The 13641-nt window shown below is 41.8% G+C and overlaps 1 protein-coding gene across 3 annotated transcripts in view; it reads right to left on the reverse strand.

The window, feature by feature from the left end:
* The window catches only part of DUS3L (dihydrouridine synthase 3 like), a 32716-nt gene that overhangs the window by 14571 nt on the left and 4504 nt on the right, over positions 1–13641 (reverse strand). For all 3 annotated transcript variants that reach the window (XM_089666392.1, XM_089666403.1, XM_089666397.1), the window contains exons 3-5: positions 10565–10853; positions 6710–7249; positions 2566–2607 (exon numbers count right to left, since the gene is read on the reverse strand). In XM_089666392.1, the coding sequence (XP_089522518.1) occupies positions 2566–2607; positions 6710–7249; positions 10565–10853 (871 nt within the window). The remainder of the gene's footprint in view (positions 1–2565; positions 2608–6709; positions 7250–10564; positions 10854–13641) is intronic.

The raw sequence follows: 13641 nt of genomic DNA on the forward strand, positions 1-13641 counted from the left end.
AAGGACAAAATGCTTTTTGGCCTATGCTGGCAGTTCACAAAACACGCATGCCGTACTTTTTCCAGCGCAAAAGGCTGCGATGCAAGTCATGTCAACACCATTGTAGTGAATAGAGCTGTATTGAAATGTCACTCTCAACATTTCAATAAAGTTCTTTGGAAAAAAAAAAAAAGTAAACAGTGTGATGCACAGGAATGGTGCTTTGGCACCATGCCTCCCAGCACAACCAGGAATCGTGCGATCAGTGCGACCCACTTGTGTGAACGGACCATCAATCATTACCCCGACATGTTTTATCTCATTTTTTATTGTAATATTATTTAACTCTGACCCTCAGTATTGAGAACCTGTACAATTAGAGTGTGGCCAGCTTTCTCTGGCAACAAACCTGTGGGAATAATTGCTCCTACTGCCACATTCCTTATTCAGTAATGCATTGGGAGCATGGAGTGACAATTTCATTCACAAAATTACGAATTACAGAATAAGGACATACATGATGTCAGGGCAACAGGGAAATATCCACCCACACTCACACAAGATCAAAGATCAGCTGTGATCCTCGCCAGGCACTGACACTTTGGCACACTTGCTTTTACTTGTGCAATTCTTTATACCAATCTAAAAGAGACAGTCTGGTAGTTCAGGTTAGAGGCTGGGCATGGAGCTAAGAAACCCACCCATCCACCACTAACTGCACAGCAGATATCAGACTGAGTGGGAGATTATACGTTGTGCATCAGTCAAGATCCAGATCCAGAATGCAGTTAATCTAATGTTTTCAGACACTGGGTGCAAAAGTGGAAGGTGGTCAGGAAGCTGATAGAAGGAAGAGAACACCGAGGAACCTCAGTAACATAGCGATGTTTAGAATGTAAGGCTTCATGTACACTGGCAGCTCCTAAACTTGAGTTTAGGAGCTTTTGGCATTTTTTGCCTCAAAACTGGACTCGTGCACTTGCTGAGGTGCCGCCCTTGATAGATCAGGGAATCTTGATACAAGCAGAAAAGAACAAAATAGGGCGCACTCTCCTCATGCATTAACCTCCCTGGCGGTATTCCCGAGTGTAGCTCGGGGTAAAGTTTCAGTACCACAAGCGGTAACCCCGAGCTACACTCAGGCTTACCATGTGGCGCTGCTACGGGATCCGTCGATCACTTACCTTGTCCTGTGCTCCCGCGATGTCTCTCCTGCAGTGTCCCCGGCAATATAATCCGGCTGCTGCCGGCATCTGTCATCTGAGTTCCGTCCCCTGCGAGCGTCGGGACGTACGGGGGACAGAACCGGTGGGAAATTTGAAAATGACAAAAAGTGACATTCACTAAAATCACATAGTAAAACATTTCTGTATCAACCCATTTCACATACATTTTGTCCCGAGTGCTCTGTCCTGTGCCCTGCCTGCATTTTTACTGTTCTTTCTGCCTGGAAACTGAGAAATGTCCATAGCGTCCCTTTAGGTCAAAAGCGGTTTTAGACCGGCTAGAGAACAGCGATAGTAAATCAGAACCACTTGCAGAATTGACTGATAATGATTCGTGAGGAAATTCGTCATCAGACACTGACAACGATTCTACGACTGAGCTCAGTGATGTGTGAACTTGGCGCTATATTACAAATTTCCGTGTTTTTGGTTTGATTATAATATTGAATTAAAATTATTATATTATTTTTTATGATTATTTATTAAATTATAATTTATAAATTTCGTGTTCCAAGTTTTATCCTACCCGGGATGTTTACTAGACTCTTGTTCGAACAGATTTCAGTGAGTTATTCCTAAAAATTACAGGCCTACTCTAAAAAAAATACATATTTCCATGCAAAAAAATGTACAGCTTTCAGCACAGAAATATGGACATAATCAGACCGCTAGGGAGGTTAACGCAATAACCAAAAATGTATTAGAAAAATGCAAAAACATACTCACAAGCCATGAAAGGTCATAAAAACAGAGACAAGAAATCAAAGGTGCCAGTTGTGGACAGCATGCGTCCTCGTGGACAGCACGCATTTCGGGAGTTGAACTCCCTTCCTCAGAGCACTGAGGGAGATCGACCCCTGAAACGCATTAGCACTTTGCCTGAGGACACATGCTGTCCATGACTGGCACCTTTGATTTCTTGTCTCTGTTTTTATGACCTTTCATGGCTTGTATGTTTTTGCATCTTTCTAATAAATTTTTGGTTATTGCGTTAATGCACGAGGAGAGTGCGCCCTGTTTTGTTCTTTTCTGCTAGGCTTTTAGCAGTGTTTAGTAGCTTCTGCATTTAGGTGAGGTTAAACCTCCTTCTACTGAATGAAGAAGAATCATGTTCAGGATAGGAAAGTTTTGACCGTGGGAAAACGCAAAATGCAGCAAAAACGTGTGTAAACCACAGTAGGCTAGTGTACATGAAGTCTTACACAGAAGGCTGCACCAGGATATCCTTTGATATTTTAATAATCTTTTAATTTTCTGCTCTTTGTCACAGAATTGACAGCTGGAGGCTGCTGGATTGCAAGGGTCAACGAGAAATTGTTAGACCGATTTTCAAACAAAAGCCCCATGTTGGCATACTCACTGTGGTTAATGGTGCAAGGTAGAGTTTATTTCGGAAATCAATCTAGAGGGAAACAAAATCACAAATTTGTCAAAAAGGACAGTAAAAGAGAGCTGTACCAATATCCAAACACACATATGCCTACAACAAATGTTTAGGGTTTGGTTAATGGCATAGACAAGATTACTCAGTAGGGCTCTAAAAGTTTTTCTACTAAGGAAGGAACTTACTAAATCTTCACACTGGAACTCCTGAGTTTGCTTTTCTAAATGCAGAAGTGCTCTGAGAACAACTTTTATGATACCCAGATAATTTGTACTGCTTTTTAGCCATGTGCACAAGCATTTGCATTGGATTAGAGTATTAATTTGGATCCTGGGCACACAGAATTCTATTTTTTTTAAATGCAGTTAAACTGACCGCACCTTAACACAGGTAAACACACAGTGTGAATGGCAACACTGAAAAATCATTACATGCCTTTAAAAATGTCCTCTAAATGCAGGTTTGACAGTGCCAGTGTGAACGAGGCCCATGGAAAAAAAAGAATGCAATATTGACATTTTTAAACGTATACGAATCATGTCATAGCAGTGTTCTGCAGAAAAAAAAAAAGAAAAAGATGCTTGTGAAGAAAGAGGAGATTTATGGATGGACACATAGCCCAAAGGCCCCATACAATTAACCCACTTAAAAGTAAAAAACAATTCCATAGATTCCCCCATTCATGCTAACAGCATGGATGGAAGAATCTTCACTGTATTCAGGCAGCTGTGGCACTGGCAGCGGCTGGTTCTGCTGAACTGTGGCTGTATTTGATATGTTGCAGTCAGTGTTCAAGCCAACAATGTTTGGCCCAGCTTGTTGAGCTGGGTGATGCTTGTAAGGTCATCCAATTCAGTAGGAAACTGGAGCCATCTATTTGGGCCTTTAGAGTACCAAATAATCCACCATTATACTGGCGGCCACTATGGCCTTCAAGCTTTGGGTTGGGGCAGAGCGAATGGCTTTCAGAAGTCTGCACACATAAATTTCATACCTGGAAGACAGAGGTACAGAGTCTCCTAATCCCTCCCTTCCTTCCTTCTTCACAGCATTAAAATTATTGTTATATTTCGGGTGCTCTCTAAGGCAGAACACCATGTGAAGATCACTATTTAATCAAGATATCCATTCACTGAAAGAAATCATTACATGTATTTTTCTGTTGCAATAGATTTTCTTGTAAATTAGTAGCACACCACAGAGAGAAGGTTACATCCGAGAATCAAAGAAACAGTATAGTAGCTTTTAGCAAACAGTTACAAATAGGGACATTAAAGTGATGGTAAAGGTAACTTTTTTAAATAAATAATAACAAACATGTCATACTTACCTGTTCTGTGCAGTGGTTTTGCACAGAACAGCCCCGATTCTCCTCTTTTGCGGTCCCCCGCCAGCGCTCCTAGCATCTCCCCCCTGTTAAGTGCCCCCACAGCAAACCGCTTGCTATGGAGGCACTCATGCTGCGGGCTCACTCCTGAGCCATAAGACACACAGAGCACAGCTTAGCCCCACGACCTGCTACATCCTCACTGGCTTTGATTGACAGCAGGGGGAAGCCAATGGCTCCTGCTTCTGTGTCTGAGCCAATGAGGAGGGAGAGATCCAGGAGAGCCGCTGCTCCAGTGCACAGCGCTGGATTGAGATCAAGTAAGTATTGTGGGGGCTTGGGGTATTGGGGGGGGGTGCTGAACACTGAAGGTTTTTATTACTGTCATGCCTAGAATGCATGAAGGGAAAATAAACCTTCAGCCTTTAGAACCAGTTTAAGGCATATAGTCACTTATTCACAGCATGCATATCTCAACTGATTATTTTTTTTGTAGGGCAATACAGTAAACCTGTATTCATCACAGACATACAAAGACTGTTGAGTGGTCAATGGATGGGAAAGCAAAGAAATAAGAGAAGCAAGTGCAGAGGGAGGTAGTTGCCCAGGAAGACTTCATCCCAATACCACATCATTCAATGACTTGATAAATAATCAGCATGTGTGCAAGTGCTAGAATTTCTTTTTTTAACCCCTTGATGCCGACCGCACGCAAATTAGTGGCTTCACAGAACTGGGCTTTTTTTCCGTGGGGCCGCAAATTTGCGTATCTGCCTTCCTGCTGGGAGCGCGCTGCACGGTGCACTCCCAGCACAAAGACTGGGGTGTCACTGACAGCCCTGGACCCTGTTCCAACAATTGGGACCAGAAACTCCCAATTCCGGGTCACCTGATCGCTTTGATAGCCGCTGATTGGCTGTCACAGTGATCAGTTACTGTGAAGCCCGCCCCCCTTGTTTTCTCTCTCTGAATAGATGAGAGAGATATATTGTATCTCTCTCTGTCCTTTCAGAGAAAAAAAAAAAAAGTGTGTGTAAAAAAATAAATAAATATAATTTACAAATAAACAAAAATACCCAGCTCAAGGTTTGATCTAGGTCTGTGCCAGGGTTAAGGTCAGGTTCAGTTTCTGTTTTTTTAATTTTTAAATTGGCATCAGTGTCAGAATAAAAAAAGCAAAAAGCAAATTGTGAACTATGGTTTCTGGCCTGTACTAGGGGTACAAACAACAAGTAACAAACACACATGTGAGATCACTGCGATTGGCAGAGCAGGAAAAATTATCTTGGGTTGTTCTTTGGTGGTAAACCTGTATTCATCACAGACATACAAAGACTGTTGAGTGGTCAAGGGATGGGACAGCAAAGAAATAAGAGAAGCAAGTGCAGAGGGAGGTAGTTGCCCAGGAAGACTTCATCCCAATACCACATCATTCAATGACTTGATAAATAATCAGCATGTGTGCAAGTGCTAGAATTTCTTTTTTTAACCCCTTGATGCCGACCGCACGCAAATTAGCGGCTTCACAGAACTGGGCTTTTTTTCCGTGGGGCCGCTTATTTGCGTATCTGCCTTCCTGCTGGGAGCGCGCTGCACAGCGCACTCCCAGCACAAAGACTGGGGTGTCACTGAGAACCCCGGACCCTATTCCAACAATTGGGACCAGAAACTCCCAATTCCGGGTCACCTGATTGCTTTGATAGCCTCTGATTGGCTGTCACAGTGATCAGTTACTGTGAAGCCCGCCCCCCTTGTTTTCTCTCTCTGAATAGAGGAGAGAGATATATTGTATCTCTCTCTGTCCTTTCAGAGAAAAAAAAAAAAAAAAACAAGTGTGTGTAAAAAAATAATTAAATAAATATAATTTAAAAATAAACAAAAATACCCAGCTCAACGTTTGATCTAGGTCTGTGCCAGGGTTAAGGTCAGGTTCAGTTTCTGTTTTTTAATTTTTAAATTGGTATCAGTGTCAGAATAAAAAAAGAAAAAAGCAAATTGTGAACTATGGTTTCTGGCCTGTACTAGGGGTACAAACAACAAGTAACAAACACACATGTGAGATCACTGCGATTGTCAGGAGCAGGAAAAATTATTTTGGGTTGTTCTTTGGTGGTAGGTTATGGTAGTAGCAAGAAATATACAGCTATAATAAAAAAAAAATAAAAGGGTTTTGTTTTACTATTTTGGGCCAGTTTTCCTTTTGTAATGAAAAAAAAAAAAATCAGGAGATATCAATTACAATTTACCACTAAAAGAAATCCCAATGTGTCCTGAAAAAAACAAGGTATAATTCACCTCGATGCACAAAGTAGTTGTGATGTTATGTACGCTTTTGCTAACATGTCAAAGTTGCAAAATTGTGCTTAGGCGTTAAGATTTGTTTTACCTTTAGGTGTGAAGGGGTTAATTGCTTCCTGTAAACAGGAGCTAAAATTAAAGTGAGAAGGCCATCAGTGTGAGCAATTCAGGATCTACTCAGCTGTACTATGCTTCTAACCCAACACTGAAACAAAAGAGAGCACAGTGGTAATCTCGGCAGTGGGGTGATAATCCCTCATTGTCCAATCAGCAGACTGGTGGTTGGGAGGTGACAAAGCTGCACTGAGGTGACTGAGGTGGACAAAAGTGAGGCCATGGACCTGGCTTTTCTGTCTGGTAGGAGAATCTGGATCACTGAACTGGCTGCACGTGTACATGCATTTTAACTGTGTATTTTGTTGTTTGGAGAGAAGCGTTCATTCGAGGCTGGAAGGTACACAAATAAACAACTTAACATACAATATAAATAAGCACCTTTTTCTTTTCACAAGGTCTAAGCTTTATAATATCTTCATCGGTTAGAGCTCCTGATGTCACTGATACAGTTTTCATTTCTCCATCATCTGAAACCTGTTTAGCACAATCAGTGCTGGAAGGAGCAGTCTGTTGATGACCCGAGCTGGCCGTTGTCACACTAAGAGCTGCTGGAGAAGGCTCAGCACTACCTTCAACCTTCGTAGGTTTTTGGGATTTGTTGAAATGCTTCAGGAACTTGTCAGCTTTGTCAAACTGAACCTTCCTCTTCCGCAGCTGCATCTGGAGATCTTTGTTCAGGCCGTTCCTAACCAGGGCTTTGCCTTCCCACTGCTTGACCAGTTCCTGGTTAATGAGGTTCTTGAAATCCTCTCCCAAATGGGATTTGGCAAAGCGGCATGAGACACCGTAGATGCATTTGCCGAATGTTTCATAGAGGTGACACCTGGGACCAATATCTTCCAGCTTCTCTGACAGATATTTCTTCACATCGTGTAAAAACTTACATTTCTCACCAAAGAAGCATTTGCTGGCACATTCCTGGTTTCAGAAAGAAATGGGCAGTGTTATGGCACAATCCATTTTATATAGAGAATAATAAAATCACATCGGGCCAATTAATGAATGCTGGAGCTTTTACTACAGGAGTAAACTGGAACATATGGGGGAGATTTACTAAAACTGGAGCCAATCAGCTTATAACACCGTCTTGTTAAATTACGCTTTGGCAATAAAACCTGGAAGCTGATTGGTTTGTATGCAAAGCTGTACCATATTTTGCTCACTCCAGTTTGAGTAAATAACCCACTTTGTTTCATCAACTTTCTTAGAGAGCTGAAGAGAGCTGTCACCAGACCATTCATTTCAACACCAATTTTCCCATAATATTATATTTGCATTTACTGTATTTTATGGATGTTATTTACCTCTAAAAGCTTCCCTAGTGTAGACATGCATAAGCTCTGAGATTGCTGAGGGGTGCCGCCATCTTGGATGTAATTATCAGCAGCCCCAGCAGACTCGGAGCTGCCACTCAACTGACACTCTACAGCATTTACTTAATTCCTCCCCTGACAGCTACATGAAAGGTTAGGTAAGGAAGTGTAGGGGTGGAGGAGCTCCGCCAGCATATAGTAATCAGAAATTCCTAGGTGAAGAGATGATGGGAGGAAAGAGGGGGCCGTGCTAAGGCACAGACCATTCAAATTCTCAGGCACATTGCAAGCGAACACAAAATCAATTATGGAAAGAAAAAAACACTAAGTAACCACGAGTCAAACAATTGGCCCCAGGTGTCAGAATCTCCCCAAGATCCCTGTTCCTAAGGGAGGACTGCACCTGGCAGGCCTCTGCCACTTAGCATGAGCCCCGACAGAGAAAATAAACTGAAGTTGTGATCCTGTCTGGCCGAAGGAAACACATATTACTGAGGGAACAGAGGGGATGAGTGTAGCTGTCTCAGAAGATGACCTGGGAAATATTTGCTTTTTCTGGGCTTTAACCTAAAATGTCTGAAGTTGGTGACAGGGTCTCTTTAACGTCTAACTCCTGACAGCTTCTGTTTTAGTTCTGGATAGAGTAGGGAAGAGTTTGGCTCTGTGTCAAGTCTTTACTGTTGCCCTTGTCCTCACTTAAGAAATTTATCTAAGGAACACTCTGACAAGAAATTGTGGTAAGGTAGGTCACTGAGACAGACAGCAACCAAAAAATAAAAGGGTTAAAAAAAGGTTCCTCACTGCACTTGCTATTTGCTGTCTCTCTCCCCACTAGTGAGCTCTCTCATCACTCCCTCTTCCTCTGACTTCATTTTCACTGGGACAGGATGTGAAGGTAAATCTCCCCCACAGACAATAAATATTGTAAAAACAAAAGTTTTGGCTGGACTTGGCCTTTTTGCTAAAGTGGCAGCTACAGGGGTTGGGAAAAACATATAACACCAGTGGGGGTACCTAAAAAGGTCAACTTTTAGTAATGCTACTTAAATCTTTCTTCTCAAAACTGTTAAGTACCTGCTTACAAGTGTTACCTGAAAATGGGCTATAATTTGTTTTTCTTTTCTCCATTTAAAAATACATGTCCATTGGAGACCACGCTGTCCAGAAAGTGACAGTGTTGCTGCAGGATTTTACCACAGAAGGAACAGCATTGTCACCCTATTATAGGAAGTGAAAACACTGCAGATCTGCTGGAAGGATCAACAAGTTTATGTTATATATCCTCTTAGATTGTAAACTCTAACGAGCAAGGCCTTCTGATTCCTTTTGTACCAAATTGTATTGTAACTGTAATGTCTGCCTCGTTTTGTAAAGTGCTGCGCAAACTGTTGGTGCTTTATAAATTCTGTATAATAATAAAAACAACAATATACTCAAGCAGGGGCAGACTGGCAACTCATGGGGCCCCTGGGCAATAGGGGATCATGGGGCCCCTGTGTCCTTGCCCAAACTCAAAAAAGCCTATGAAAAAGGTACCAGGGGCATCTCATGGGCCCCCCTACTGACCCCGGGCCCTCGGGCACTGCCCGAGTTTCCAAATGGTCAGTCCACCCCTGTACTCAAGTCTCACAGGTGAAAGGTGCTCGGGAAAGACGAAATTGGCAATTAGAGGGCAAGAAGGTACATCCAATGAAAATCTTGACTCACTTTAGCATCCTACATATGAAACACTTTACAGGAGTAAAGAACAAATCTAATTAAGAAGTTGGATGCAGATTTAAAATGGAAAAAAGTAAAAAAAAAAAATATTATTTAACCTGCTCACAGCAATGAAACCCACATCTAGTTACAATGTTAATCCTCAGCACCCGCCCAAGAATATGTTATTTGTGTGTCTACACAACCCCTTTGTGACTGTAAAAGCTATGCCCTAAAATACTTCAAAGTTTCTAGGGTGTATCTCCAACGTCCTCCTCTCCCCTGCAAACGGTCACCCACCTCTATTATCAACAATTACCAACTGTCAATATGACAGCCAGGAATTGCTAAGTATAACACAGCAAGAGCAGCTGTCAAAATGAAGATAGTCTGCAAGTATCATTTAGTAATACAGTGTAACAATGCATTGTTACATTGTATTTACCATTTCATTCCTGCCTAAATAAAAGGTGGGACCTTTGATTTGCTTATTTGTTTTTTTAAATAAAATGTATTCTTAATTCAGTCTCCTCCAAAATACTGTAGCTGCTGTTTTTTAATATAAGGACATTTACCTGTCCAGGGATCCAGCAGTGCACTCATCCGAGCCAATTCTTCAATCGGCTTTGGGTCCAGGAGCTGGCATCTTAACTATGGGAAACATGAAGTGAAGTCTTGTGGCTTGACTATACCACTGCGCATGTGCAAACCACGTGAATCGTCCTGCAGTTTTCTGGTACCTGTGATGTGTCCCCAGAAAACTGCGGGGGAAAGAGTGGAGTTGAACTTCCACTTGGATCGCCGAGGCAATCCGACCGAAGGTGGAAGCAGGTACCTGTCCAAACCATGTACCTACTCTCCCCCTCCAAAAAGTGTCAAATGGTAAAGGAGGGGGGAGGATGCAGATAAGCGGAACTTCCCATTTTGGGTGAAGTTTTGCTTTATCTCCTCATTAATCCTTAGATAACCCAAATCAGTACTAATTAACTCCTTCTGCCCCATCTTCAACTATCTTGCTGTAATTTGTTTACTATTAATTTTTATACTTTTCATTATTACTTGTTTGGTTTATTTTTTCATTGCTGCATGACAAAATGCACAATATTTGTACTACTTTACCATGTTTTGTACCAGAATTATATTTTTAGTGCAATTTTAAACAGTACACATTACAGAACAAAATGTATACTATTCACAGTAAAATGATTTTCTTTTATCTCACCTGTGTGACTGATGGACACAACCGTTGCTGTTCATACTGATTATATTTCACATGAGGGCGACTTTTGTTCTGGCCTCTGGCTCTTTTCTTCTCTGTCTTGTCCTCTGCAGTCTTATTCTGCTCTTCCCTCTCCTTTGCAGAATCATCCAGTTTAATCTGTTTTGCAACAGGTTCATCCGTGAAATGATTACTGTCATCATTCTCTCCGGCTCTGTTACTCTGCTCTTCCGTAACTTCTTTACCATCAGCATCAAGGTATTCATGGAAGTGCTCCTTGGTAGTTAAATATCTGCAGATAGAAAACAAAAAATCCTAGTATCACAGGGATACACATTTTAAGGGAAGGGCTACTATAGCTCTCAAGGTGAACCACTATAGATAAAGAAAACAAATACTTTCTTATATGGCAACCTTGGAATGACTGTATTCTGTATCTGTGATAAAATGGAGGAATTACTCTTAGTAACTGCCCCTAATATGTTTGTTAGTGTGGTCTGATTTTGGAATTCCTTTTTACAAGCAGCAGAGTGAACAGTGTTCCCAGGAACAGACTCCCATTCCTCCTCAATCTGAGACTTTGCACAACAGAAGACTGAGTTGTCCAAAGGTAAACAGTAATTGTGATCTGGGGCTATAAAAGGCATTACACCAGTGTTTCTGCTCACTTTCTCCTTTCCAGGAGTGCCAGAAATTGTACCAGTTTAGCTGCAGCATCCTTCTTCCCAGTAACATAACAACCAGCACTGTTTTAGGCAGACTGTCTGCTGCTGTGGAGTCCTTTTTGTTATTGTTTGTGCTGGACATCCCAAGGGGGCAATGTAATGTATTGTCGCTGGTGGGTTAGGGCAAAGTTCTGGAGCCTGTAAAGGGGTTTCAGCACGGTGGTGAATTGGTGTGGGAGTTGTTTGCTTCATGTCCAGCTACAGTACCTTGAAAAAGTATTCATACCCCTTGAAATTTTCCACATTTTGTCATGTTACAATCAACAACATAAATGTATTTTATTGGGATTTGATGTGATAGACCAACACAAAGTGGCACATAATTGTTAAGTGGAATGATAATGATAAATGGTTTTCAAATTTTTTTACAAATAAATATGTGAAAAGTTTGTCGTGCATTTATATTCAGGCCCCCCGAGTCAATACTTTGTAGAACCCCCTTTCACTACAATTACAAGTCTTTTTGGGGATGTCTCTACCAGCTTTGCACATCTAGAGAGGGACATGTTTGTCCATTCTTCTTTGCAAAATACCTCAAGCTCTGTCAGATTGGATGGAGAGCGTCTGTGAACAGCAATTTCCAAGTCTTGCCACAGATTCTCAATTGGCTTTAGGTCTGGACTTTGACTGGGCCATTCTAACACATGAATATGCTTTGATCTAAACCATTCCATAGTAGCTCTGGCTGTATGTTTAGGGTCGCTGTCCTGCTGGAAGGTGAACCTTCGCCCCAGTCTTAAGTCTTTTGCAGACTCTATTAGGTTTTCTTCTAAGATTGCCCTGTATTTGGCTCCATCCATCTTCCCATCAACTCTAACAAGATTCCCTGAAGATAAGAACTCCCAAAACCTGATGCTGCCACCACCATATTTCACGGTGCGGATGGTGTGTTCAGGGTGATGTGCAGTGTTAGTTTTCCGCCACACATAGCTTGTTGCTGTTTAGGCCTAAAAGTTCAATTTTGGTCTCATCTGACCTGAACACCTTCTTCCACGTTTTCTGTGTCCCCCATATAGCTTTTCGCAAACAGTAAACGGGACTTCTTATGGATATCTTCTTGCTACTCTTCCATAATGGCCAGGTTTATGGAGTGCACAACTAATAGTTGTCCTGTGGACAGATTCTCCCACCTGAGCTGTGGATCTCTGCAGCTCCTCCAGAGTTACCATGGGCCTCTTGGCTGCTTCTCCGATTAATGATCTCCTTGCCTGGCCTGTCAGTTTAGGTGGATGGCCATGTCTTGTTAGGTTTGCGGTTGTGCCACACTCTTCCATTTTGAGATGATGGATTCAACAGTGCTCCGTGAGATGTTCAAAGCTTGGGATATTTTTTTTATAATGTACAGCTGCTTTAAACTTCTCCACAACTTCATCCCTGACCTGTCTGGTGTGTTCCATGGCCTTCATGATGCTGTTCATTCACTTTTCTCTAACAAACCTCTGAGGACTTCACAGAACAGCTGTATTTATACTGAGATTAAATTACATACAGGTGGACTCTATTTACTAATTAGGTGATTTCTGAAAGCAGTTGGTTCCAATAGATTTTAGTTAGAGGTATAAGAGTAAACGGGGCTGAATACAAATGCACACCACACTTCACATAATTGTAAAAAAAAAAACTTTGAAAACCATTTATCATTTCCTTCCACTTCACAATTATGTGCCACTTTGAGTTGGTCTATCACATAAAATCCCAATAAAATACATTTACGTTTTTGGTTGTAACGTGACTAAATGTGGAAAATTTCAAGGGTTATGAATACTTTTTCAAAGCACTGTATATGCATGTTCAGTCATGCCCTCTTGGATTGACTATACTCACCCACATATGAATTTAAGCCACATCAGCTCCCTATAAGAGGCTCACAGTTTTCCCTGTTGTTGCAGAAAAAGAGAGTTGCCTCTCACTGTTTTTTTATTTTCTATACCTCATGCGAATGTCCTGATCACTGCCATAGCCCACACCAGCGTCCTGATCACTGCCATACGTCATACTAGCATCCTGATCACTGCCATACGTCATATCAACTAACAACCTAACTCACCTAACAACTAACCTCCTCCACTCCTCCCGCCACTCCATCCCCCACAGCCATTTCCTCCTGTACCACCTTCCCCTCCCTCCTAGATTGTAAGCTCAAAAGAGCAGGGCCCTCGAACCCCTCGTGTATTGTATTGTTACTGTCTTGTCTCATGTTCTGTCCCCCTTGCTACTGTACAGCGCTGAGCATACCCTTTGGCGCTATATACTGTATAATAATAATAATAATAGCATTCAGCTTTTTAGGGTCTCAACTGATCGATTTTCAAATATATATCCCATAGTTTGTAGACTCTATAGCTTCCACACAGA

Source organism: Staurois parvus, unplaced genomic scaffold (genome assembly GCF_062004578.1).
Source record: "Staurois parvus isolate SC_StPar_1 unplaced genomic scaffold, SC_StPar_1.0 ptg000051l, whole genome shotgun sequence".
Classification (NCBI taxonomy): Eukaryota; Metazoa; Chordata; class Amphibia; order Anura; family Ranidae; genus Staurois; species Staurois parvus.